Source organism: Lontra canadensis, unplaced genomic scaffold (genome assembly GCF_010015895.1).
Source record: "Lontra canadensis isolate GAN:19392208 unplaced genomic scaffold, GSC_riverotter_1.0 scaffold50, whole genome shotgun sequence".
Classification (NCBI taxonomy): domain Eukaryota; kingdom Metazoa; phylum Chordata; class Mammalia; order Carnivora; family Mustelidae; genus Lontra; species Lontra canadensis.
Window position 1 is genome coordinate 7,008,529 of NW_022631044.1, and position 27,667 is coordinate 7,036,195.

Consider the following 27,667-nt stretch of genomic DNA (forward strand, 5'->3'; position numbering starts at 1 on the left):
CCCTCCAGCTGGACCTCTGGGTTCAGGTCCAGAGGGGAGGGGAGGGTTACTTTCTGGCCTCTGAGGATGGAAAGAAAGCCCCCTCACCCACTGGCGCTGCGTTGGTACAGTATGTCCCTTCTAAGAGCTAGAATGCTGTTAGGATTTCTTAGAGGGGTAGATAACTGGATGGCCCCTGGGATGAATGGGTGACAAGTCTTTAGGGGGAGTGAGCAGGAGAAGATAAGGATAGAGAATGGGCAGTCTAAATAAGTGAACTCTGGCTCCCTGCGCAAATCTCTGTGTGCCTACCCCATATGCGTCATATCAAATCAGAATCTCCTATTTCTGGAACCATATTTTTTGCTTTAGAAAGGCTTTGTCTTGACTTCAGATGGATTTGCAGTTGGAAGGTTTTTATTCCTTCTTTCTCTGTACTATGATCCGGTTAGTCACAGAGCAGTAAACAAGCATCTTAATATATAAAGGCAACTCTGATCTCTGAAGTTGTTTGTTTTCAATAGCAAAAGGTTGTTTTCAATAGCATGGGTTGTTTTCAATAGCAAAAGGTTCAGAAAAACCTCAGTGTCCATTAATAAGGGACTAGTTAAATCACAGTATATCTTTTTTTTTCTACTATTCCTTTCATTTTATTTATTTAAAATTTTTAAATTATTTTTATTAACATATAATGTATTGTTTGACCCAGGGGTACAGGTCTGTGATTCATCAGTCTTACACAATTCACAGCACTCACCATTGCACATACCCTCCCCAGTGTCCATAACCCAGCCACCCTATCCCTACTTCCCAACCCCCAGCAATCCTGTTTGTTTTGCAAGATTAAGAGCCTCCTATGGTTTGTCTCCCTCCCGATCCCATCTTGTTTCGTTTTTTCTCTCCCTACCTCCCACGACTCCCTGCCCTGCCTCTCAAATTCCTCATATCAGATGGATCATATGAGAATTGTCTTTCTCTGATTGACTTATTTTGCTCAGCATAATACCCTCTAGTTCCATCCACATCATTGCAAATGGCAAGATTTCGTTTCTTTTGATGGCTTTATAGTATTCCATTGTATATATATTTTACATCTTCTTTATCCATTCATCTGTTGATGGACATCTAGGTTCTTTCCATAGTTTGGCTACTGTGGACATTGCTGCTATAAACATTTGGGTGCATGTGCCCCTTCGGATCACTGCGTTTGTATCTTTAGGGTAAATACCCAACAGTAGTGCAATTGCTAGGTCGTAGGGTAGCTCTATTTTGAACTTTCTGAGGAACCTCCAAACTGCTTTCCAGAGTGGCTGCACCAGCTTGCATTCCCACCAACGCTGAAGGAGGGTTCGCCTTTCTCTGCATCCTCGCCAGCATCTGTCATTTCCTGACTTGTTAATTTTAGCCATTCTGACTGGTGTGAGGTGGTATCTCATTGTGGTTTTGATTTGTATTTCCCCAATCCCGAGTGATGTTGAGCACTTTTTCATGTGTCTGTTGGCCATCTGGATGTCTTCTTTGCAGAAATATCTATTCATGTCTTCTACCCATTTCTTTAAATATATATATATATATATATATATAATATATTAATATAATATATATAAATATATATAATAAATCACTATATGTGTGTGTGTGTGTGTGTGTGTGTGTGTGTATATAAAGATTTTGTTTATTTATTTGACAGACAGAGATCACAAGTAGGCGGAGAGGCAGACAGAGAGATGAGGAAGCAGGCTCCCTGCTGGCTCAATCCCAGGGCCCTGGGATCATGACCTGAGTCGAAGGCAGAGGCTTTAACCCACTGAGCCACCCAGGCGCCCCAAATCACAGTATATTTTTATGGTGGAGTATTGTACAGATGTAAAAAGGGAATGAATTAGTTCTGTGTTTCCATATGGAAAGATTCTGAGGAGATAAAAAGCAAGCTCCAGAGCATGTGAACAATATATTTGTATAAACCCTGGAAGGATACACAGAAGACTTTTAAAAGATGGTTATTGTTGGTTTATTGGGTGGGAGAAGGACCAGGGCAGGTGGGATGTGCAGGAGTATACTTTTTTTTTTTTTAAATATTTTATTTATTTGAGAGGGAGAAAGAAAGAATGAGAACAAGCATGGGGGAGGGGCAGAGAAGAAGGAGAAGCAGCCCCTCCTCCCCTTCTGCTGAGCAGGGAGCCCGATACAGGGCTCCATCCCAGGACCTAGGATCATGACCTACGCCAAAGGCAGGTGTTTAACCAACTGAGCCACCCAGGTGCCCCAAGGGAGTATACCTTTTTATATTTTGATTTATGATCATGAATATGTTACCTAGGCAGAACAATTAAATTTATATCCTGCAGATAAGTTGATGGCTTATCATGCCCCAGATAATCTTAGAGGAGCTTCTGACCACTCCTTAGCTGGTGTGTTCAGAAATGGATCAGTGAGCCTATGACCAGCCCATGGAATGTGTGCCATATCTTTCCCATGATGCCCTGCTCAACAGCAGATGATAAATATTTGCTTCTTTCCTGAAGCCCATGGGCTTTCCCCCTTCCTCACCCTGAACTAGAAACTGAGCTGACAACTGAAGTTTAACCAGAAAGGATAGGGAAGGTCAGCTGCCATGTCCTCCAGTGCAGTTGGTTGCACTCTTACAGGGAGGAGAAGGTATTGTAGGAGAAGCTGTGGGCCCGGGTTGGGATTGGGATGGCTTCCGTTCCCATTTCTTTTCTGTCCATGCAGTCTTTTGTTCTCCCTTGGCATCCCGTGTGCCATATTTATTTCCAGCTTCTACGGAGTGGTAGCAAAATCCCTTCCAGCTGAACTAGTCCCACCCTGGTAAGCTAGGAATGTTCCGAGGTTAACACTTGCTCTGCACTTTTGGCACATTCTTAATATTAGGGACATTTCCTCTAGGGCTCACAGGAAACAAACAAATGGAATGCATGGAACAGTTTTCTCCCTCTTGGGTGGAGAAAGAGGGGCAGAGAGAATCTTTGGGGGAGCCTTGAAGCAAAGAACATGGTTGGAGTGAACTTCGTTTAAAAGTATTCTGAAGGGGCGCCTGGGTGGCTCAGTTGTTTAAGGGTCTGCCTTCGGCTCAGGTAATGATCCCAGGGTCCTGGGATCGAGTTCCGCATGGGGCTCCTTGCTCGGCAGGGAGCCTGCTTCTCTCTCTCCCTCTGCCTGCCACTCTGCATGATTGTGTTCTCTCTCTCTCTCTCTGTCTCAAATAAGTAAATAAAATCTTTTTTAAAAAAAAAAGTATTCTGAAAAATGAAATTCAAGGACACTGAGGACCTATTCTTGGCTCTGCCACAAATGTACCTTCTATATTTTATTCCAGTTCGTGCATCCAGGGTTTGCTCTTTGGTTTTGCACCTATAAACTAAGTGGGACCTCCATCCACTGTCCATTCTCCTCACTATTCTGTTTTAGCTATCTGGTAACTAATATTAATAAAACTTGAAGGCCGTCCTGTTAAATGGCAACTAAGTGAAGAGAGTGAGTGAGCTCTCCTTGGTCCCTTTTCTTCCTTGAATGAATACTACAGTGAGTACTGTTCTAGGAGTGAGTACTCAGAAGGTTGAGGTTTGATCAGGGATTTATTGTGTCACGCACAGGTCTTGTCTTCTTTCGAGTAGAGCTGGACACATAATGAACCCGCATGTGGTCATAATCACCCTTGGCAGCTCTGCAGGAAGCCAGCACACAGTCTTCCCCCTCTTTCTCCAGTCTTCCGAAGGAACACTGTATTTGTGAGAGAACACCAAATGAAGTAGTTGACTAGTATTCCTAGTCTGTGTTGAAAGGTGAGTGGGTACTTCATCTTTAAATGCCAAGGTCCTGTCAAGGGTAGCGACAGACCAGGAGAGGCACATGGACAGTCAGTCCCCAAGTCTTGAGCAATTCTAGGGTGCATGTGTTCATTGAGAAGAGCCTCTTCTCTCCTTGAACGTACGCAGGCTCTGGGTTCTGTTCTCTTGTTCAGTTGGAAGGCTAACTCTGCATATATGAGCTTCACTCCCCTTAACTACCACAGAGGGCCAGGTTCTTCTCTTGGTGAGGCGCTTTGGATTCTCCCCTTTCCTCTCTCAGGAAGTTTTATTATGACCGCTGTTAGGGATTCCTGAGAGGGGAAGATGCTTTGAAAGGTGGGGCCAAAGTCAATGATCTGTAAGCCTATCTGATCACTTTGTACTCTGATGACCAGCAGCCCTAACTCAGATTCATTGGCCCATTTTTTTAATGGGCTAAGAACTAAAATGCTTATGGCAAAGTCAGAAACAATTTCCAGAGTAATCAGGAGCTTTGGCTGCTCTTCTGGTGATATATTTAGCCTGGCACCTGAGAATTGTAGTGCAAGTAAATATTATGGACACCATCATCTACTTTTCTTGTTCTGGAATCATTTCTGACTGCCTTTTGGAAACCAAAAGTTAACAATGTGACAGAATTGAGGGGTGATTTTGGTTTTTTGCTAGGTAGGTAACGTAGACACAGTCAAAAGTCACAAGCCCAGTTCTGGATCCTAGAGCTAAATTTGAACAAAAAATTTAGCCGCTGGCCTTAGTTTCCTCATAGGTCAAGTGTGATTAGTCTAGAACTAGAACTCTCTAAGGTTTGCTTTAGCATTCTAGGCTGCTCTTCTAGTTCTTTAGTTAATATCTGATCCATAAGATGTGAAATCCATAAATTATTTGCCCCCTCCCCTGCGGTGCTGAATAAAAGAACTAAAAAAAATCTTATTAAGCCTTATACACAATATCTTTTGTTTTTATCAGAAATGAATAAATAGAAAAATAAGTAAATGTTTCCCAGTCGTTTTTGTAATGGAATTCAGACAGTGACAAATACATTAAATTAGTAAACATGCCTCACATATCTGTAGATGCCTCTAATGCTCTTACTTTCTACCACCTGGATGTCATTTCAGGTGAATGTTTTCCTTTGCATTTTCTAAGTATTCTAGGATGAACTTAACACATTTTGTAATGAAGAAGAAAACACATTACAAACCTTTGCTAGTACCTTTCTGTCACTTCCTCCTTCCATCTGACTTTTATCTCCACCCCCTATTTAAGCCAATAAAGGTTAATCTGTTTCTTGAATGAAATGAAAGAAACTCTGGTCTACCAGGGGCTTACCATTTGTTAGACAGTGAGCTACAAAAATGAAAATAACCATCTTTTTTTGAGAGTCTCAAGTCCAATGGCAAAGGGGACATGCAAGTCACAACAAAATGCTGTCATCATGGCACTGATTGCCATGAAGACAGAAGAGAATGTACTAGCCTCCATTTCCTGCCTCCGGTCTCTGGGATAAAAGTTCTGTGAAATTGCAAGGCTCAATGCTTACATATGATACGGCCACAGTCAGTGTTGACATTAGCTGCTCTTGTTGACCAATGTTGTTTGTAAGGAAAAGACAGTTCTAGCTTTGGGGTGAGAGCCACATCCTTTTAAACTGGTGTGTTCAGTGGCCTCTTGGATCCAGGGTCAGAACTTATCTTGCCCCACCCCCCACCCCCCCACCACCCGTCTGTTGGTCTTGATCCACCAGCATTGCCAGCTTTCTTTCCACTCCTTTCTCTTCTCTCTGCCCACTTGTATTAGTAGGCGGTTTTCTCATGTAGCTCTTACCAATCCATGCCTTGTAGAATTCTTGGAGTTTCAGGGATGCCTGAGTGGCTCAGTCGGTTAAGCATCTGCCTTCTGTTCAGGTCATGATCCCAGAGTTCTGGGATCCAGTCCCACATTGGACTCCCTGCTTAGTGGGGAGTCTGCTTCTACCTCTGCCCCTCCCCTTGCTTATGCACGCACACGCTCGCTTGCGTGTTCTCTCTCTCAGAGTAAATAAAATCTTTTAAAAAAAGAATTCCAGAGGTTCAAAGATTGGACTAGTTTAAGCCCTACATGTTCCAGACAAGGGAATTGAGACACCAAGAAAAGTGACCCAAAAGCATGTAACAGTGGTAAAGTCCAGCTCAAGCTGCTGCCTCCCGACAGAAAGAATTTGTAGGATTTCTGACTCCAGCATTGTGTGCTGTTTACATAGGTGAACAATTAAAGAGCATGGTTGAGAGTTCTCAGAAGAGATTTCTATTTCCACAACTGAATATCTGTATAGCCAGCTGACAGAAGTGGCTTCCATGAGAAAGGTTTGCTTAGCTAGGAAGCTACCATTATCTTGGATAAGTTCATTGTGATCAGCGTTATGGTAAGTGGTAGATTTAAGACTTCCTAGAATTATACAGCCTTTAAGCATCTTCAGGTCTCATTCTGTCCTGAAGTTAAGGAAACAACCAAGTGGGCTGGCTAAGCTGATGGCAGATTTGGGTCCAGCACACTCCATCTGTGTCATGATCCTTATGGTGCGACTGTGTCTTGAAGAATGAGCTAGCCAGCCTTAAGCATCTTTCAAACACAGACCTCACTGTTCTGCATGGCAGATTTAAATACACTCACTGGGGCGCCTGGGTGGCTCAGTGGGTTAAAGCCTCTGCCTTCAGCTCAGGTCATGATCTCAGGGTCCTGGGATTGAGTCCTGCATCGGGCTCTCTGCTCTGCGGGGAGACTGCTTCCTCCTCTCTCTCTCTCTGCCTGCCTCTCTGCCTACTTGTGATCTCTGTCTGTCCAATAAATAAATTAAAAATCTTTTAAAAAAAAAAAAAAAGAAAGAAAGTCATTTAAAAATAAATAAATAAATAAATAAATACACTCACTGGTCACCCATTAGGCATTCCCCATATTCCCTTTCCCGGTCTTGAGGCACTCCCATCCATTGAACTTAAAATTCCATGCCCAGATGTAGGCTTGGTTTCTCTCTGTAGTCCATGTCTCTGAGGCCAGGCCCTCTTGCCCTGTTTGCTCTCCAGGCTTGAGGGTTAACATGGTCTTTGAATGGATGCCTGGCCTCCGGCATGGCCATATCCACAGAACCCTGAATGCTCTTACCTCTTCTTGCTGAGCAAGCCCTTGCCTCCTTTCCTGATTTCCCAGAGTGACTTTCCCATGTTTCTGATATAGTTTGGATTCCTTCTTCCACTTGTATCCGTCCTGCCCTGTTTGTGTAACATCTTACACTGGAGAAAATCAGGCTCTCTGGACTAGTAGTTCAGCCTCTTGTTTTTTGGGGTTTTTTTTTTTTTTTTAGATTTTTATTTATTTATTTGACAGACAGATCACAAGTAGGCAGAGGCAGGCAGAGAGAGAGAGGAGGAAGCAGGCTCCCCACTGAGCAGAGAGCCCGATGTGGGGCTCAATCCCAGGACCCTGGGATCATTACCTGAGCCAAAGGCAGAGGCTTTAACCACCTGAGCCACCCAGGTGCCCCCAGCCCCTGGTTTTTACTCGATACAGACCAGGCACAAAATTTGTGGGTGTGTTGGTTTAACCATAGGGAATGCCCCACACCAAGTGGGCACTGGGTGAATGTCCATTCCCTTAACCTTCCCTTAAAGAAATCTTGCCAAATTCACCAGCCTAGGCCTGAAAGGTCCTCATATCATAGTGTTTATTTTATTTAAAAAAAAAAAAAAAATCTGGGGTGCCTGGGTAGCTCAGTTAGTTAAGCATCCAACTCTTGCTTTTGGCTCAGGTGGTGATCTCAGAGTTAACAGCAGTGGGCTCCGTGCTCACTGGGGAGTCTGCTTAAGATTTTCTCTCTCTCCCTCTGTCCCCACCCCTGGCCCCCACTCTTGCATGTACATGTTTGCACACTCTCTTTCTCTCTCTCTCAAAAAAGAAAAAAAATCAGCTAAGTGTAATAGCTCACGTGCACGTAATCAGTGCAGGTCTTTCTGGCTCTGACCAAGCTGAACATCCCCAAAATAACTATGAGCTTTGGAAAGTGCCTTATTTTACCCCTGTGCCAGCCAGTTACACTTTACAGAACATGGCTGAAGACTGGCTTGGTCTCAAGTGCAACTTGTCATTTTGTGTACGTCTCTGAAATCCTGCTCCCAGTAGGTAACTGTAGAAATCATCTGCCTCCCCCTTCTGTTTCTTGAACAGCCCTAGCCCTTAGCATCCGTGTTGGCATTTAACACATGCAATTTTCTATTGGATAGACCTTGCAAAAATGTTGATATTTGCCAGTAAGGCAGCAAGTGGCCACCAGAAAGTCTGTGTATCTAAGTCCACCTTAAGATTTAATCTCTATCCAAACAGCTGGCTAGGACTTTTTTTTTTTTTTTTTTTTAATAAGAGAGCTAACTGAAGGCAGTTAGAATGGTTCCTTTTGTTCAAATTTCCTCTCCCAGAGACCAGTCCCAGGACTCCCTTCACCTGCATTATCCATTAATGCAATGGGTTCATTTTTCCCCCAAATAAACAAGCTTTCTTGCCAAAGAAAACAGGCAGCGTTGATTGGATGCAGGGACGTGTCTTGGGACCTGCATCTGAGGCATGTTCTTCATTTTTCTGCGGTGCCCTCAGTCTCTACTAGACTCTTGTCCGCAGTGATGATGTTACAGCAGCCCTGGTTTCCAAAGGCCCCTCAAGTTGTAGTAATACTGCCCCTGGCTGTCCAGCCCTCTTGAAAGCATCCTTCATTTCTGTTTGCTCGGTTTCCTGAATGCCTCTTCCAGATCATCTTTCACCTCTTGCTTCAAGCTCTGGGGACACATGTGGTTTCGACATAATGCACAGATGTGACTGGGGCGAGGAGGCATGGCTGTGGGCTCACGTACATCACACACACATCTGAAATAGGGAGGTCTTCCTCTGTGAGTGGGCTGGTCAGGAAGGAGTGGAGGTGGAAAGGCCGGCCATGAGACAGAGCACTGTGGTGTATTGGGCGGTGTATGGAAAACGTGAGCTCCAGCACTTGTGGGCCAAGTCACCGTTAAGAACACCCGTGTGTTTGGTTTCTAAATTGAGACATTAAATAGAATAAAGGACCAACGACCGAAACTTCTTGAGGGGAAAGACCCGATTCTTTAGCCACTAAATGGTTGATCACCAGGGGTTGGCAAACTTTTTCTTTTAAGGTCTAGTTAGTAAATATTTTTGGCTCTGGGGACCATGGGGTTTCTGTCACAACCACTCAGCTTTGCCTTTGTGGCCGTAAAGCAGTCCCGGACGATACATAAACAGACCAGCATTTTGTGGAGGGCCAGAATTTGCCCATCTCTGCCAACCTGAATTTGTAAGACTTAGAAAGATCCTCACCATTGTCGTTGGTGTAAATTAATGAGCGCTCTGTATGTGGCCAGGCCCCACACTACTAAGCACGTGTTAGGAGTGATTCCCATTTATCCCATTCAGAACAATTCTGTGAAGTTATTAATATTCATTTTACTGATAAAGGAGCAGAGGCTTAGAGAAGAAGAGCCAGGCTGGATTTCGAACCAAGACCGCTTGACTTCCAGTTTCATGCTCTTTTACCGCTGCACAGTACAGCCTGTAGATTATGTCATCAATGTCCACATTTGCTTTTAGAGCTCGACATTAGCCAGTATTTGGACTTTAGCCTCTCCCCATGCCCCTTAAAAAGCCCAAAACATGCGAACAAATTATTGTTAAAAACTCTTACACAGATTAATACGTGGCAGAAATTTAAAACGAGTCCATAAACAAGTTGTAATAAATGAAAGCAATATTCTGCTTCTTAAATACCCAAGGAGTGTGGGAGCTGAGTATATAAAGGCCCAGGGCTCTCAGGCCAGAGGCATCCAGGCCGGCTCCCAGGTTCCAAGAGCTAGTGCTCTGAAAATGTGGAGGTAGAGCTGGGCCTGGAGCAAGCTACTATTCTTGGGATGGCTTCACCCGGGGCCATTCGATTCAAAACTGGCTCTGGCATGAGCTGTTAACCTCCCCCCACCCCCCCAACACACACACACACACACACACACACACACACACACACTATACAGGCTCCTCAGTTGCCCCCGATGGTGTGCCAGTCTGAGGTGGTCAGGGGAGACTGGATAGCAGGTGCCTCAAGTTGCTTGCTGAGCAGTGGTGGTCATTTCTTTTCTACCGAGTAGAAATGTTCATTAAAGACGGCGGAAATCAGGTTTGGATGCCTTTTGTTGTTACAGTAAGTAAGGTGTGTTCTGAAGGAAGCTAAAGAGTAAAGATCAGGGGGAAAATTCATATCCCTCCTACAGCAGTGTTTCCCAAAATGCTTTCTTCTGCTTGTAGGGATGGTAATGGGGCCTCGAGGGGGGTCCTGTGGTCAGGTAAACTTATGAAATGCAAGACTAAACAAACAGTATTCTCGAGGATATAGTTTCCCAAAATGTTTGTTTGGTTGTTTTGTTTTGGGATCGTCTTATAAAATTGTTTATAAAGAGCATCCTTAATCTTAACCCAGAGTCCTTACCTAATGTTGGCATTTTGGTAAATTTCCTTTATGGTCCAAGATTTTTTTTTTTTTAAATGGGTGAGGTGACAGCCGCATCAACTATGGTGGTCACTAACTCTGAAACAGATCTTTTAAAAAGCGGGGAGGGGTATGTATTTTCTTTGTTTTGTGTGTTTATCTTTAAGTATTTCATTGTCATTGGTAAGTTGTAAGAATAACGTGAAGGACTCTTTTTTAATTTGTTACTTCTACTAGATGAGAAAGTTTTTTGTTTTAAGATTTATTTATTTATTTATGAGAGAGAGAGAGAGAGAGAGAGAGGATGCACAAGTGCATGCATGGGGAGGGGCAGAGGGAGAGGGAGAGAATCTTGAGCAGACCATGCTGAGCGTGGAGCCCAACACAGGGCTTGATCTCACAACCCTGAGATCATGACCTGAGTCAAAACCAGGAGTCCGACTGAGCCACCCAGGTGCCTCTGAAGGATTCTTCTATATCCAGTTCCCCATTTGTTAACATTTTACCATAATTTCCATATTCTCATTCTCTGTGTGTGTATTGCTGCCATTACTTTTATATGTTTTTTTAAATTTTATTTATTTACTTGTCAGAGAAAGAGAGCACAAGCAGGGGGAGCTGCAAGGAGAGAGAGAGGGAGAAGAAGGCTCCCTGCTGAGCAAGGAGCCTGATGCAGAACTCAATCCCAGGACCCTGAGATCTTGACCTGAGCTGAAAGCAGATGCTTAACCAACTGAGCCACCCAGGCACCTCTACTTTTATTTATTATATATATCATATATATATATATGAGCAGAGCAATATATATATATAAAATATATATATATTTTTTTTAAGATTTTATTTATTTGACAGAGATCACAAGTAGGCTGAGAGGCAGGCAGAGAGGGAGGAAGCAGGCTCCCTGCAGAGCAGAGAGCCCGATGCAGGACTCAATCCCAGGACCCTGAGATCATGACCTGAGCTGAAGGCAGAGGCTTTAACCCACTGAGCCACCCAGGTGCCCCTACTTTTATATTTTTAATTAAATTTGAGTTACACATTCTTTAATGAACTTTATACTTATTTCTTGAAGATACTTGCAGACACTCAGGTAAGACTAGAAATTTATGATTCCCCCCATTTCTGCCTGTTGCATTAAGGCAAATCATTGGTTTACAAGTGTGTGAAAGGTTTTCCTTACATTGCAAGGGGACATTTTGATAAGCCTATAGTTAGCAGTCTTTATGAGGAAAGAACTTGTCAGAACCACAGAAGGCTTCAGCTCAGGCCCACACACAGTCCTGACCAGTTTGGATTCTTGAGGCTCTCTCTTGACATTGTGTGGGGACTGTAACAACCATTTGCTGCATGCTTTCAGTCTGCTTGGGCAGTGTTCTTTGAGGATTGGCCTTGACTGCTAGCTGAAGTGGGAGCCTTGACCTGCTGACACACCCTCCTGTCCTTTAGTTTCGGAAAGAAAGGGAGCAGTCCAGAGGTCCCAGGTTTTCATAGAATATCTGTACTTTAAGTGTCCTGTAGTGACTTGTCACACTTTCAGAACGTATCAACAAGGATGATTTTTTTCAACAACATCTAGTTTCAGTAGTGGTTTTGTTTAACATACATTGGAGCTTCCATATCTGGGTTTTTTCCAGGCATGAAATCAAAGCTCTCTTCTTCCCTCAGATGGTTAAGTGAGTCGAGCAAACACTGCCACCTTACAAAGAGATGTATTGGCGTAAGGGGACTATGGATGTGACTTACATAACGTCTCATGGAGTGTTTCCAAAACCATATAAGGAAGCTGGAAATAGTAACCTCTCCCTTATAATGCCAACATTGAGCTCACAAATGAGGCTGGGGCCTGTGTCCGCAAAGGAAACACGAAGAACACCACCAGATAGTCTTGGGAGGGGAGAGCATGAGGCCTTTGTTCACTGGGTGGATGCAGCCCTCATGGTGGCCTTTGGACACGTGTGTCATACCTTCAAGCTGGAAGCTCCCACACCCATGGTGACTGGGTTGCACTGTGTGCACATATGATAAGCCCATACCTAACTAGAAAAGTGCCTTGTTCGGGTACGAACTAGACTGTAGGGACTGGGGAAAAGAAATTTTTTTTTAAATTTTTTAAAAACATTTTATCATTGGGACGCCTGGGTGGCTCAGTTGGTTGGACGACTGCCTTCAGCTCAGGTCATGATCCCGGAGTCCCGGGATCGAGTCCCACATCGGGCTCCCAGCTCCATGGGGAGTCTGCTTCTCCCTCTGACCTTCTCCTCGCTCATGCTCTCTCTCACTGTCTCGCTCTCAAATAAATAAATAAAATCTTTAAAAAAAAAAAAAACATTTTATCATTAATATCTTTAGATACTCAAAAGAAGAGAGACTAATACAGCCAATCCCCATATTACTTACCACACAGATGCAGCAGTGATCAAGACTTTACCACATTTCCTTACCCTCCCCCCACCTTTGGTAAAATATTCATAACAGATCCCCGCTAGCAGCACATCATTTCATCCCTAACATACTTTCTCTGAGTAGACATTTTCTGAGTACAGTGCCACTCTCCTACTTAACAGAATTAACCAGGACCCAAATTTTGATGTGTAGTTTTTACAAATCTCCTGCATCTAGGTTCCCTTAAAACATAAGAATCGACAGCATCTGTGCCTATACTGATTCACTGATTTCTTAAAAGAGTTTGTGGCCGGGAGTAGGGGGTGGTCCTTGCTTTCAACTCTGAACCAGGTTATTGGGATTGGAGATGCAGGCGGGTAAGCAATTTGCACTTGTGGTTCCTGGCTTGGAATCTCAGGTATCGAGCTATGCCATTTGCTTCCTGGGCATTTCGTAGTATCATCAATGATTGATAATCAGAACTTACAGGAATTTTTTTTTTAAACAATATTTTAATTGGAAAAGGCATCTGTCAGCTGTCAGGCTTCCAACTTCCACTTTTGAGAAGCAGGATGTTGAATGTGAGTAATGACACAACAGGCCTATAAAATGCGGACTAACCCTCCGATGACTCATCCAATACGATGCAGTATATTTGTCAAGGAGACTGAATCATATATGGGGGGAACCACTCTTCAAGCAGCCAGCTGGTTCTCAGGTCCGCAAGAGCCCATCCATTTTTATCGGAAGCTTTATAGTAGCAATAATGCTAATACCCAGCACTCGGGCTCCACAATGTAGAGGAAATGGCATCACCCAGCAGGTATGTGCTTACTGTTTACGTGAACTTTATTTTCTCCTTGTTCTCTTCTGCCTAACCTTTCTGATAATGTGACAGTTTTTTAAAGGAGGAAACAAAAGTATTCTAATTGGAAGGCACTGAACACTGAAGTGTGTGTGCCTGTGCTCACATGCAAGGACAGATAGGTTACCACTGTTCCTTGGAAGGACAGAGTTCTTGTCCACTCCTCTCCCTCTCTGCAAACAGATTTCTCCTTAGGTATTCAGGTAAATTCATCCCGTTTATTAAGCCCTGAGTTTAAAAGGCTGCCTAGGAAACAGCTTTTGCAGAGGTGGTGTTTCTTTTGGGTGGGTAGCTCAAAACTTTAATAAATGAATGAATGAAAGAAAGAAAAGAAAGAAAGAGCAAGCAGAGGTGAGCTAACAGATACAGTCTAATAGTAACAATTGTATTTATTATGTTGGATTTATTTTCAATATTGTGATTTTTCTTACCCCCAAGATACACAACTTAATGCAAGAAAGCTTTATCCCTGTACTGAGTGACTGTGTCTAATTTTTGCAAATCATAATTTTCTCATACTAAATTCATGCATTAACTTTTCTAGGTGGGAGAAAGGGTAGTGGGGGGTTAGTAACAACATTTAATTATAGCTTTCACATGATCTGAAGGATTGTTCTGCATAATTGGGAAGCTGTGTCGCCTGTCTGACCTCTCTTTCTTCACTCATTAAATTTAAACAATGCCTGACTCGGGAAGGCACAGATCTTGTTTATTTGAGTATATTAAACATTCCTCTTTGTGTTGACAGTCCATTCGGTGTCTCCTCATATTTTTAAAAAATACTTCTTGTGTCCTACTTGTTAGGGACAGATGCTATAGTTAGTTTATAGTAGTACTATTTATGCTTTTCTAGCCTGTCTGTCCAGAATGGGTCGAGACCTATAACACAACTACCCACAAATTTGCCTAAGACTGAACATTTGTGGAACAGTCCATCGATGCGGGTAAATGCTGTTATCACTCAGAAAGCATTAAACAGATAGATCTAGGCTTACTGAGCTGGAAATGTAGGCGATCTTTGTTTCTCTTCCCCTTTCTTATAAAGCCCATAATAATAACTTGTTTTCTTTGAGGGACGTGTATTCTAAACTGTGTGTAAGTGTATCAAATTTACCTATTTAAATACATTCAGAAATTCAGATAATAGGGAAAGCCAGCATGAAGAGAGTTTGTTTTGTTTCTCTTCTGTAGATTAAGAGGTACACTTTTTTTAGAATGGCCAGTTTGTTTTTGAAGACAGGACCATCTCCAAATTTCATTAATTTTGCATTCTATAAATGAAAGCCACCTGTTATGCTGTAACATGCTAATTATGGTAGAGGACAATAATGAAGAAGAACAGTATTTGAAATATGTGGGGGTTTTGCTAAGAATTTTCCTGCCCACATCTGTAGTGCTTATGTAGTGCTTATTTTTATATGTGTATGTGTATACGTGCTTATATAGTGCATATTTAATAATAGCATTTGGTGGTATTAAAAAATACTTCAGATTCAAAGTAAGCCTTTTTATTCCTTCTCATTAACTTTTTTTTTTTTTAAGTTGTAGAAGAAAGGCTACTTTAAAAATGTTGGCTTGAATTAAAGCCTGAATTTGTGATTCTCTAGTAGATGAGGTTCTCTTGCTGGTTTGGTGGGCACCATTGGTTCAAGTTTCACTTGGTCAAAAGTTACCAGAAAAATCATGGGACCTAAAGATATGAACTAAAGACAGAATAGCTCATTTGCTCTGATTTCACTGGAATCTTAGGTTCCACTTTATCATTTTTTCCCCTTCATACCTCCAGAAAGTGGTTAACAGGCAGGTGTATAAAAACATTTGGTCTAAAATTCTCAATGAATTGGCATCCTCAGTGAAAAAGTCTTGCTTTCCCTGTGCTCTGCGTGGTTGAGACTCAAGTCCTGTCCAGATCATTTTAGGGCAGTGTAGATTTCGTTCAGCTTTGGTTTCGTTACCCACTCAGAGCTCCTTGATGACTGTGATTTGGCAATGACAGTCACCCCTAGGCTTGTGGCCGCTGCTCTTAGAGGCTCTCAGAGGCCCCTGTGCTGTTGAGCACTATGCACTGTTGGTCCAGAGTGACCACATGGTTTTCAGATTCCTTCTTTCCCTTTTAAGGGAAAAGGAATACAGAGCCATGGCCAGCACCAAGGATATCGTATCATTCAACTTGGAAGTGATCAGTAGGTATTGAGTGAGATGCAGCCTGTGCTCAGAGCTATGTGCTGGATGGTGGTAAATTTAAAAATGCTTGTTATTTGGGCCCAGCCCTGTTCTTGCTCTCATTCCCTCTTCAGTGGGGATTCATCGTTATTGGCGGTAGATTACTCCCGGATTTTCTTTTATTCATAGATTTACTGGAGTCTATTATCTGGAGCCACTAATTGCTCTGTGTAGAAGCACCTTTTAGCTATTCCCTCTTGGTTCTTCAGAATCTAACACTTCTTGGATGGCTATCGAGAAAGAACTGCCCTACTAAAAAAATACCTTTGATAGTTTTGGAGGCCATGTTTTTGGAGCCAAGTGGACTGACAACCTCAGACGAAGGATTTATGTAGCATTTATTTATTTGTTTGTTTGTTTGTTTGTTTTCTTCCTTCCTTGAGGAGAGTGGCAGTCAGGGAGAGCATTTGAATCCTCAAAACTTAGAGCATTGAGGAGATTTTATTGGAGCAGATTAGTATACATCAAGGACATTTTTTCCTTATCTTTGAGAGTTGAAGACCCCTGCCCACTTCAGCATCTATTAAAATTATACTTTAATGACTCAAAGCTATACTGAATTCAGGAACCAGTTAATAAAAACATGGTTTGTTTATTTAAAATCACCATAGATTGGGGCACCTGACTGGCTCAGTCAGAAGAGCATGGGACCCTTAATATCAGTGACATGAGTTTGAGCCCCATGTTGGGTGTAGAGATTACTAAAAATACATAAATATATAAATAAAATCGCTATAGATAATCAGCATTTTAAAAACAGTTACTTGTATTTAGAGACATCTGTTTCGTGAGTTTATGTTTTCGTGCTGTACGGGTAGATGATCTGTGGATGACTGGCGGTAACTGTAGCCCCCAAGGGGAGAGCTGGGCCTGGCCATTTCCTCTTGTCTACTTCCCACTGTTCTGCAGTTAAACTGTCCTCCCTATGCCTGAGGTTATAGGGAGGACATCCTGCCTACATAGTGGGTGGGATTAATAGCACTTGTAGGTAGATCTTACGTCATTATCTGGAAATAACAGCTTTCTTGTTGCAGCTCAAAAATGCCAGAGACAAGCACAGAGCAGCCTTCTTAGGACATAAACCCCACTCTTAAGGACGCTTAAATGGGGTGAATGACCACTTTCTTACCAAATCAGCATGAACTTAGTCCTGAGCATTCTTCCAGGTATAAATTTGCTGATGGCTTGTTTGCAGTGACATCTGTGCTCAGATTGTCTTTAGGGTATAAGTGGGACAATTATGGAAGCCATGCCCCTTCCCAGTCAGATTCTTAATCACCGACATTTCTTTGTAATTAATAATCACCATAGAGAAAGTGAATGCTTGAGAACCAGACTGGCACTTTAGCCCTTCCTGAAAGAGCATTTGGCTTACATGACAACTCTACCTCACACTCTAGGAGCAGCACGCGGGGAGTTAGCTACGTCGTCTTCATGACGCTTAGTATGCAAGAAACTGCAACAAGATACTATCTCTTTGCAGATTTCAACCCAAGAGATGACTTTCAGTTTTCAGTGTTAATTCATGCTGTTGCAAAGATTTTTCACATTGGAGATGTCCAGCCTGGGTTTCGGTTTTTTTGTGGTTTTCTTTTAAACACATGTGCCTTGTACCCATCCAGTGAAAGAGAGGGGTTGCCTGCCCTTGCTCTAGCCCCACGAGGCCTGCTGTTTAACTGGGCCTCTTGAATTCCATGAAATGGAGCGCAGACAGCATGTGTCATAAAGGCTGCTTGGGAAGGGTAAAGAGCAAAATTAGTGCCTGTGGGTGGGCATGTGTTCTCGTCACATCGCCAAAGAACTGCAGTGTGCAAAATCTGGCAGGAACTTGTTCCAAAGAAAAATAAAACAGCCCCTTTTTTCCAGCTTTGAGAAATATTAAAAAACATCGCTAACCCTCATGTTGAAGAAATGGAACTGTTAGAAAATCTTTGTGATTGTGTGCGTGTGTTTTAATAATCTTAGAAACAGAAGGTTAGTAAAAAGGGACTAATCATAAATATTTTTTAGGGATTCTGTAACTTATATTGTAAACATCATAAGCCTTCTATTCGAATATAATCAGTTAAGGGTGAGGGAGGGGAATTTGTTAGAGCTAACAATTAGGGGAAAGTCCATTATATTTAACTTTCTTCTGTCCTTTGATGTGATTTTGTAAGAAGAACTGTTTTTATCTCAGTAAAACCAATTACAAAGGAAATGTTTGTGTTTTTCATATATGTGATTTGCCTTGTATCCAAAAGAACAAAGCATAGGCCACATTTACATTTATATTTGAGGCATAAGATCTTCCTTTTATAGTTACTTTGTGAAGGTCTTGCAAATTTGTTCCTAGTTCCTCATAGTGTAGAAGAATATTTCATAGCTTAAAGGCTGCTCATGATGTATATTTTGCACAATGGACATATGTTGACTTGATAATGGAGGGGGGATTTTGTTGATTTTGTTTTGTTTTAAAGATTTTATTTTTCAGTAATCTCTGTACCTAACATGGGGCACGAACTTACAACCATGATATCAAGAGACTCGTTTTGGGGTGCCTGGGTGGCTCAGTGGGTTGAGGCCTCTGCCTTTGGCTCAGGTCATGATCCCAGTGCCCTAGGATCGAGCCCCGCATTGGGCTCCCTGCTCAGTGGGGAGCCTGCTTCCTCCTCTCTCTCTGCCTCCCTCTCTGCCTACTTGTGATCTCTGTCAAATAAACAAAAAAAATCTTAAAAAAAAAAAAAGAGAGAATCTTGTTTTGTACTGACTGAGCCAGCCAGGTGCCCCTGGTGTTTTTTTGTTTTGTTTTGTTTTGTTTTTAAGACTTTTGGCGGGGGGTGGGGGGTATTTATTTACTTGACAGAGATCACAAGTAGGCAGAGAGAGAGGAGGAAGAAGGCTCCTTGCTGAGCAGAGAGCCTGATTCGGGGCTCAATCCCAGGACCCTAGGATCATGGGCTTCAACCCATGAGCAACCCAGGTGCCCCTTGTTTTGTTTTGTTTTTTTTAAGTGCCAATGTTTATTTCTTAAAGACTATGGAAACTTCCTTAGCCAAAGCCCAAATTTCTTCATCTGGGGCCCTTTTTTTTTTTTTTTTAAAGATTTTATTTATTTATTTATTTGACAGAGATCACAAGTAGGCAAAGAGAGAGAGGGAAGCAGGCTCCCCGCCGAGCAGAGAACCCAATGTGGGGCTCAGTCCCAGGACCCTGAGATCACGACCTGAGCGGAAAGCAGAGGCCTTAACCCACTGAGCCACCCAGGCGCCCCTGGGGTCCTTCTTGAGTCTATTTATTTCAAGTGTCCTCTTTTGTTTCTCAAATTCGTTGTCTTTTTTTTTTTTTTTTTAATTAATGATGGCCAAATAAATAGGAAAAATAGACCATCTTGGCCATTTTTGAGTATGTGGTACATTTGTGTTCATTATACATTGTTGTACAACTGATCTTCAGAACTTCTTCATCTTGCAAAACTGAAACTATAGCCGTTAAACAACTCTCCATTTCTCCCTCATCTTAGACCTTCACCGTCGCCATTCTGCTTCTGTTTCTATGAATTGGACTACTTTAGAAAGTGGAATCACACAGTATTTGAAATTTGTGACTGGCTTATTTCACTTAGTATAATGTCCTCACAGTTCAACCATATCATAGCGAATGACAGGATTTCTCTCTTTTTTTTAATCTGAAAAATACTGTCTGTATGTATACTACATTTTCTTTATCCACTCATCCCTCGATAGACATTTAGGTTGCTTTTGCCTCTTGGCTGTTGTGAGTAATGCTGCAGTGAACACAGATGTGAAATTAATTGCCTTTTGAGACAGGAATTGATTTTCAAGAATTGTTAATCTTCCATATGCAAACACATCAGAAAAAGTGTCATTGTGTCATGTCACTTTATGTTTACCCAGCCTTTTCAGTCCACACACGAGTTTCCGTATGCCAAGTTACTCACTGTGGGAAATTGCTGGGTAGGTAGCAATTTTTGGTCTGGGATAGTGTAGCCACAGTGCCTGCAGGGATTGTGACTTTCCTAGAGGTGACTTTATTCCTAGGAAGTGGCACAAGCACACTGGTGAATGAAATGAGCCATGGGGAGTTCCTCTTCAATGACATTAAGACAGGGGGCCCTTTTCTTCTTCCTTCCAATATTAAATGGCAGCCAACAGTGACAGCATGACTTCAAGGTAGTGTAATTACATCTGCTTGGCCTCCAGACTGCCACCGTGTCAGTGAAGCTTTCTGGGTGGTTGGCTGAGGCCTCTTGGTTGCCCTGCCTCAAGCAGTGGTCATTAGCTGCCGCTGAATGCATGACCTACCGCCTGCTTGGGCTCCCTGGGGCAAGCATGTCTGTGATGGTCAGCAGAGCCTCCAGGGGTCTCAATTACCTGTGAAGGTCATGAGTCTCGAAACGAAACTACTTCCAGTCCTCCCACAAGCTGGAAGACTTTGTCGTGTGGGGATAGCCCTAGAGTTCCCTCGAAGCTCGTTTTGAAATGAAACCAGAATGAATACTCTCCCATAGATGAAATAATATTCTAAGAATATTGTGTAAAACTGTGAGCCAGCATAGTGGCAAGTTGGCCTGCACATTCTCCTTACTGCCGTGTTCTCTTCCGGCAGGAGAATAACTTCTAGAAGCACATGTACTGAGCGGATGGCTGTTTTGTCATAACTCGGAAGGAAATTGCCCTTGTAGGTCAAATCCTGTCTCTGTTGTGGTGAAGGACTAGTCAAGAATCTGCTGCCGGGGATTATCCTGTGAGCCTGAAGCTTGTTTTGTCCTTCTTGATTGTTCACCAACAGTCACGGCCACCGGCCACCACAGAGGGAAAGAACAGTTTCCTCAGTGACACTTAATTTGGAACTCCTATTAAACTATAGCACTGAAGCTGATAGCGACATTACATTTGTGTTTTCCTCAGTCCTTGTGAGTTTGGTTCCCTTAAGTAGGCCTGCCTTCTGGTTTGTGTGTTTGCTGTTTAGGTGGAAAGATTTCTCAGCCTAACTAGCAAGTGACCATCCAGTTGGCCCTTTTTAGGTCAAGGTCCAGGGGTCCCAGATGAAACCTAGATCGGAAGTTTAGGGATTCCTCCTTGCTTACCCCTTAACCCCCACCCCACATCAGAGGGGAACACTCTTAGCCAGAGCTGAGTGAGTAGGACTGGGTGGTCCCGCTGCAGGTGGGCCTCAAGGCTTCTGTTAAGGAGACTCAGTGAGTGGTCAAAACCATTTGGGAATATAACTGTGATTCAGGTACTTTAGGGTTTGACTAGGCTTTCGTGGAGTGGAATCCTGATGCTCAGCATTTCATGTGTTTTGTTGTTGTTTTTTTTCCTGTGGGAAAAATACATTCCAGTTTCAAAAAACTGATTTACAAGAAAACCTGTAGACCAGAACTCATTGGTGACATCGAAGGAGCCTGAACCTGTTTAGAGTTGCTGTAATCAAAGGTCTATAGTGTATGTCTCGCCCCATTTTGAAGTGAGGTGGTTGCTTCCTTACCTTTTCCTAACTTTTTTTTTTTCCTTTCTCTCTGAAGGTAATGAAAAGTTGGTATTGGAGTGTTGGTCTTGAGTCAGTTGATTAAAGCACATAGGATGACCTATTCTTCGCTTTGCCTGCATTTGGTCTATAGATGTATCTTAGAGATTTGCTTCCATGTGGCTAAAGAGAATCTTACATTTGAGGCCGGGTAAACCCAGGTAGATGACTACATTGTGACTGTTTGATTCAAAGATCTTAAGAAACTTATTAAAACTCAATTTTCATTGTTTTCTTGTTTTTTAGAAATACTTTGATAGACTTGTTTTGCTCCTCAGAACCTTAAAATTGCATAATGATACTTGTACCAAGAGAACAGACCTGTTAGTTTGTTGTGGTTTCAGGTCTTTGTAGTTTCTAGGGTTTTATTTTCTCCCCCAAGTCAAAATATGTTTTCAGTTGCATTTTACTGCTGCAAGTTTTCTCATCTGCTTTTGTAGAGTATTTGGGTGGCTTAAGTTTGCTAAGCCCTCTGGCGCAGCTGAAGGACTTTAAGCCCCCCTCCCTTTTTTTTTTTTTTTACACAAAATTAAAAGAGGGGCCAAAGTTGAAAAGGGACCTCAAAGGTCACTGGACCCTACCCCTTGTTTTACATATGAAGAAGCTTAGTCTGGGGTGTCTCAGCCAAGAGGAAGGAGGAGATGTGCAGTAGAGGTCATGTCTGCTGACTTAGGAAACTAACCGTACTGCCTGATCTGAGAGTGAAGATTGCCTCTCCTGCTAGAAGGGTTGGGTAGGGCTTCCCTACCCTTCCCCCCAGCTCTGCCATTTTGTTCACGTGGCTCTTGGTGCTACCTCCTCATTTCTCCTTACGAGTCCTTTGACAATCAGTTGCCTATACATTAAACTTGAAGAGACCAATGAGAATAGTTTATATCCTCTCAGTCACCTAGGTTAGATATGGGAAACATTAGCTGCAACATAGGAACCTTTTTTTAAAAAAAGTGGGGTAGGGGTGTGGTCTGTTTACCAATCTTAGTCTTTTATCTGCCTCTAATGCCAGTGACCTTGAATAATTCCCTTCTCCTGTCTGGACTACAGATTTTCTAAGCAAGGGGTCTAGAGTAGATGGTTTCTACAATTTTTTTTTTTTTTCTGACATAGAAATGTATATCTAGGGGCACCTGGGTGGCTCAGTGGGTTAAAGCCTCTGCCTTCGGCTCAGGTCATTATCCCAGGTTCCTGGGATGGAGCCCCACATCAGGCTCTCTGCTCAGCGGGGAGCCTGCTTCCTCCTCTCTCTCTCTCTCTCTCTCTCTCTGCCTGCCTCTCAGCCTTCTTGTGATCTCTCTCTCTCTCTGTGTGTCAAATAAATAAATAAATAAATAAATAAATAAGAAATGTATATCTAACTTGTTTGTGTGGCCCTTCACTAGTCCTGATTGGAGACCTAAACTCCACCTGCAGGCCCCACCTGTATCCCGGTCTCTACCTGAGAAAGGAAGAGATCCAGCATTCTTCAGTGGGAACAGATGCCTTGCAAGTGCTTTGTTTTGTTTCTTTGTGTGTTAAGCTTTTCATCTCTGTTGAAGGAGATGGCGGAAGCCTGGAGGAAAGGGAACAAATGAATTGGTAATTCCTGCCATCTGAAAGGCTTCTTGTCTACTAGATTGATCGGGAACAAAAGCACGGAGGCTTTTAAAATCTAGTCAACCTGTTGCCGGCTTAACATGTGGATTTACTTTCTTCTTTGTGGGTCTTCGTGTGAGAGTAGGTTTTATTAAGGACTGGTTCGTAAAGGATTTTGTAGATTGAGAATTTGGTATTAACATAGTTTGGTAAAGTAATTTTCTGACCTTTTCACCATGGTTTGCTTTACCGTGGACAGTGGGGGAGTGGCAGGTAAAAAATGGGAAATGTGACCTGGACTGCTTGAGAAGCTGACTTTTTATAGTACCATTATCAGCATCTTCTAGGTTTAGTGTTGATCTCCATTTAGAATTGTGTAGCTCTATAAATTTTCTCTCTCATCTTCATGAAAGTCTTCAGTTGTTGAGAAAAGTTGAAAGAAGTACAGTCAACACTCACTAGCTCCTGTCTCCAACTACCATTTTACTGTTTCTGCTTTATCACCCGGGTGTCTTTGTGTCCATCCCACTCTCCATCCAGGACACTGGGTTATGTTTATGTATTTCAAAGTCGGTGCAGATATTAGTGCTTTTTTTTTTTTTTTGTAAAGATTTTATTTATTTAACAGAGAGAGAGAGATCACAAGTAGGCAGGGAGGCAGGCAGAGAAAAGGGGGATGCAGGCTCCCCGCTGAGCAGAGTGCATGATGAGGGGCTCGATCCTAGGACCCTGAGATCATGACCCAAGCCGAAGGCAGAGGCTTAACCCACTGAGCCACCCAGGTGCCCCTATATTAGTTTTCTCCCTAAAAACATCTCAGCATGTGGGATCATTAGGTACTCTCTCCCTTTGTTTTCTCCAATTCAGTGAGAAAGCAAGCAAAGATCTTCTGAGAAAGTCAGACTTGGAAGTTCAAGGGCTGCAATTTAAAGACCTGAATTGGAGATTATTAACTTTAAACAGCTCCCTTTGCCATTTGTGTTTTGAAGTACCAGTTTTTCTATTACATGTATACTTTAATGTGGTGAGAGTTAATTTTCTTTAGTAATCTAACATTTCCATTAGCTGGTCTTTGGGGGTTTAAATGTGGATCGTAAATACCATTTTTGGAAGGGTGTGTAAAACAGAGGGAAAGTCAAAGAAAATTATTGCTTTCGGAGTAAAAAGTAGGAGAAGAAGAAAGGGTTCTTCAGGGGTGGGTTATTTTGTTTGTTTTAAGTTGGTAATCCTTTGATCTTGATTAATTATGAACTCCACTGAACTCCAGGCTCAGCAAAGCAGCCGACAATAAAAGCAAAATCATAAACCTGGATTCAGACTTCGGCCTCTCTCCTCCCAGGCCTCCCTCACCCCCACTTCCCACTGTGTGATCACCCTGCAGCTCAGCCCTTCAGGACAGGACCATTCCTGTGAGAAGTAGACTCATTCTCTTTCAGTTCGAATAAATTTTTTTTTTTTTTTTTTAAAGCAGCTTAGCCATGTCCAAGTTGTCCTGCTCTGGTGATTTTTGACAAAAGCTCAGAAATCTTCAATAGATGCCTTGAATGTTAATAAACTATTGTGATAAAAATCTTACCCTCATTTACTAAAATGGTTTGTCCATGCTTACAATTCCCATGTTAACGTCGAGAGAATCTGCAGAATACTGGGGATAGAATTAACATTAAAATAAAACACGTGTATACGTGTATATGTTTATCTTGTTTCTTCAGTAACTAGCTACGGCAGATACGATTCCTTTCCTAGGCGTACACATTAAAGGGACAAGGAGCGGAGGCAGACTGCTGATGTGTCCAGTTGGGTTTGGAAGCCTTGTTTGGTATAGATTTGCCTTGAAAACAAGAGTCTGAATGTGCTGGTGTAATCCTCACATGTGACAGGGCAGAGAATCACTCAATGCTGGGCTTTACAAAAGCTTTTCCAAAAAATTTTTATAACTTTGTTGAATGCAGTGGAATTATAATCTTTTAAAAATTTAAAAATCGTATTATACTTTACTTTTTTGTTGTTGGAGTTTAATTTCCTGGAAACCAGTGTTTTAAGACTCAGATGACTTAAAATGTATTTCACAGCCTGCTATTAAGGTAATTAATTATCCACTGTATAGACACTTGACGGATAAGGATACAGAGGTCCCAAGTGGTTGACCAGGAATCCCAGCTAGGATTTAATGGCTCATGCCCAGGGATCTCCAGTTCCCTAATTTCCCCCAGGGTAGAAATTAGGATTTCTGCTATTAGTAGGGATTAGAGCAAATAGTTTTCAAATTCCGAGAAAAATGATTACTTTCTTCACTGATTATTTATGTCCCCCTCCCCCCAATAAACTACCAGACCTGTCCTGCCCCATTGCTTCAGGCTTGACCTTAGCAGGGCCTTTCTTCTAGCTGTATGTATTACTCACCTCAAGAGGGACTTGCTCACAAAAGTTATGTTGACATAGGGAGAGTTGCCAAAGAGCCATTTTAAAAAATCTATCTTGGATACAACTTCTAAAATTGCCTTTTCGGGTGCTGAAGTTAAGATTTAATTCAAACACTTCATTGTCCTAGCTTAAAACAGCCCAGTATTGTGATTTTAGGTTGCCTATTAGCAGAACAGCCCACATGCCTTATCTTTTTTTTTTTTTTTAAGAGATTTTATTTATTTATTTGACAGAGAGATCACAAGTAGCCAGAGCAGCAGGCAGAGAGAGTGGGGGAAGCAGGCTCCCTGCTGAGCAGAGAGCCTGATGCGGGGCTTGATCCCAGGACCGTGAGATCATGATCTGAGCTGAAAGCAGAGGCTTAACCCACTGAGCCACCCAGGTATCCCCTCATGCCTTATCTTAATTATGCTCCCGTTGTCAGCGACTCCTCATCACGGATATTAGACATTTAATATTCTTGAGGCTGCTGAATTTAAATGTTAGTAGGAAAAATCTTGTTGTTTAAAAAAAAAAAAAAAAAACTAACAGCTCTGTGTCCAAAACATGTGATATATTACATAAATAAAATCAAAAGATCTCTACAGAAGGAAAAAAAAACCTGAGAGCAGTAGAAGTAGAATCCAGCCGAAATACTCTTTTCTCTTGTGGAGAATTCATGCGTGTTCGAGCTACAGGCAATAAAAGTCAGAGGTGAAATGAAAAATTTCATTTTGAGCACAGGACAGTGGAGTGAGTTTAATATAACTCTGTAAACGTTGCTGAGAAGGAAACTCCTATAATTGCTAGCACGCCCACGCACTGCTGTGGGCGTCCCCACCTTGTGTTCACCCACCCCGAAGGTTTGCCCCTAGAATCAGGGCTCTCGCTGAGGTGGGGGAGCAGAGGCTCAGGCAGTCTTGGCCAGCTGTCATGTTACTGGCCCAGCAAAACTGTTCGCAGTGCTCCCAGGCTACAAGGATGTCAGAGGACCCCCGAGGGCCTCTGGTATTTCCTCAACTATTTCCTCAAAGGCCTCGTTAAACCACTGTAAAGCTTGTGAGTCTAATGTCCAGTCTTGATCTTTGTTCCTTTTTGTCTTTGCTTCATTTCCTTTTCTTGGCCATTAAGGGTCACAGGACACAGCAGCCAAGAAAGAGGGAGCAGAACGCTGAGTGGCACAATGTCTGGTACCCTCCATTTGGCCAGCCCGGCAGAACGTCCATGCCTGAGGACATGCTCAGGGCTGGTGCCTTGGCCCCATGTGAGAGAGAATGTGCCAGAATGTTCAGTGCACATGCTGCTGTGGCTCTTAGGTCCGGAAGGTGTAAATGAGCACTTGAGATTAGAAAGCGTGTCTGTTTCCAGTACATTGTAACTTGAAGATATTATAGAGGCATGTAGCAAGCCAAATCGGCCCTCTGTCTTAAATAAGGTATGGGTCTTTATTTTGAATCATAGAATGACTAGCTTATAAACTACTAGTTGGTGGTAGTTTTTCTAGAGGAATACTTTTGTATTAAGATTTCAATAGGAAAATAAAAACAGTAGTGGCCATATCTAATTGACTTGTGAGGTTTGGTTTTAAAATTACTAAATGTAATAATCATTCCTGTTTCAGAAACCCAGTCTTGTTGGCAGTGTCCTTCACAATAAATGGAGAAAGCAGCCTTTTCTATTATGTGCCATAGAAAATGGTGTGTGGGTGAGTGGGTCTATTTATATGCCTCAGTGTAGCTAGGTAGCATAACAACAAAGATGCTGGGTTTATATGTGGCATTTGAGGATGAGAATGGACATCCCCTGGGTGAGGGGAGGACTCAGACATGGAGGGCTCTAGTGACCTTGCAGTACAGCAGAACACACTGGCTTATGCGCAATACAGAACTGGGGATTCCTAAGACATTTTCTCATACCCTCACTCATGGATTCTGAGCCCAGCACACAATAAAAGGAGAACCTATTCACACCCCTCTGGGGCTCCCACAGGACCCCAGGCTTTGAGCTGTATTGGTTCCTGGGTGAAGTCATTGTAAGACAAGTACCCCCTAACTACCACAGTCACCTTTTGGGTACCATGTGTATGTATTGGGGTTCCATTCCTGGAAACTCATTACATACCATTTTTAAAGTACCTAAGTTGACCTTGAAGATCGAGCCTAGAACAGCTCTGTTGTAACCCTCTGGGGGGAATTACTCTGCGAAAGTGAGGTGAGCTGGGGTGTCTCAGAAAAGCAGCAACACAATGAAGATTTCCTCTCTCAGTACATCCAGGCACACGCAGACGGCTTTGACACCATGAGTTCAAAGTCATGTTGCTAGTACCTGTTCAAGTACGTGGGTTCTTCTACTAGCGGACACTGGGGTAGGGCAGTCCCCAGTATGACTGTCCAT

General features: G+C 42.6%; 1 protein-coding gene across 2 annotated transcripts in view; it reads left to right on the forward strand.

Annotated features, from left to right (window-relative positions):
* The window catches only part of SPRED2 (sprouty related EVH1 domain containing 2), a 112,202-nt gene that overhangs the window by 50,705 nt on the left and 33,830 nt on the right, over window positions 1–27,667 (forward strand). The window contains exon 1 of one of the 2 annotated variants that reach the window (XM_032873768.1): window positions 13,404–13,507. The exons of the other annotated variant lie outside the window; for it this stretch is intronic. Coding sequence (XP_032729659.1) covers window positions 13,491–13,507 — 17 coding nt within the window. The 5' untranslated portion in view covers window positions 13,404–13,490. Of the gene's footprint in view, window positions 1–13,403; window positions 13,508–27,667 lie in introns of those variants that run through there. 2 annotated transcript variants of the gene reach the window in all.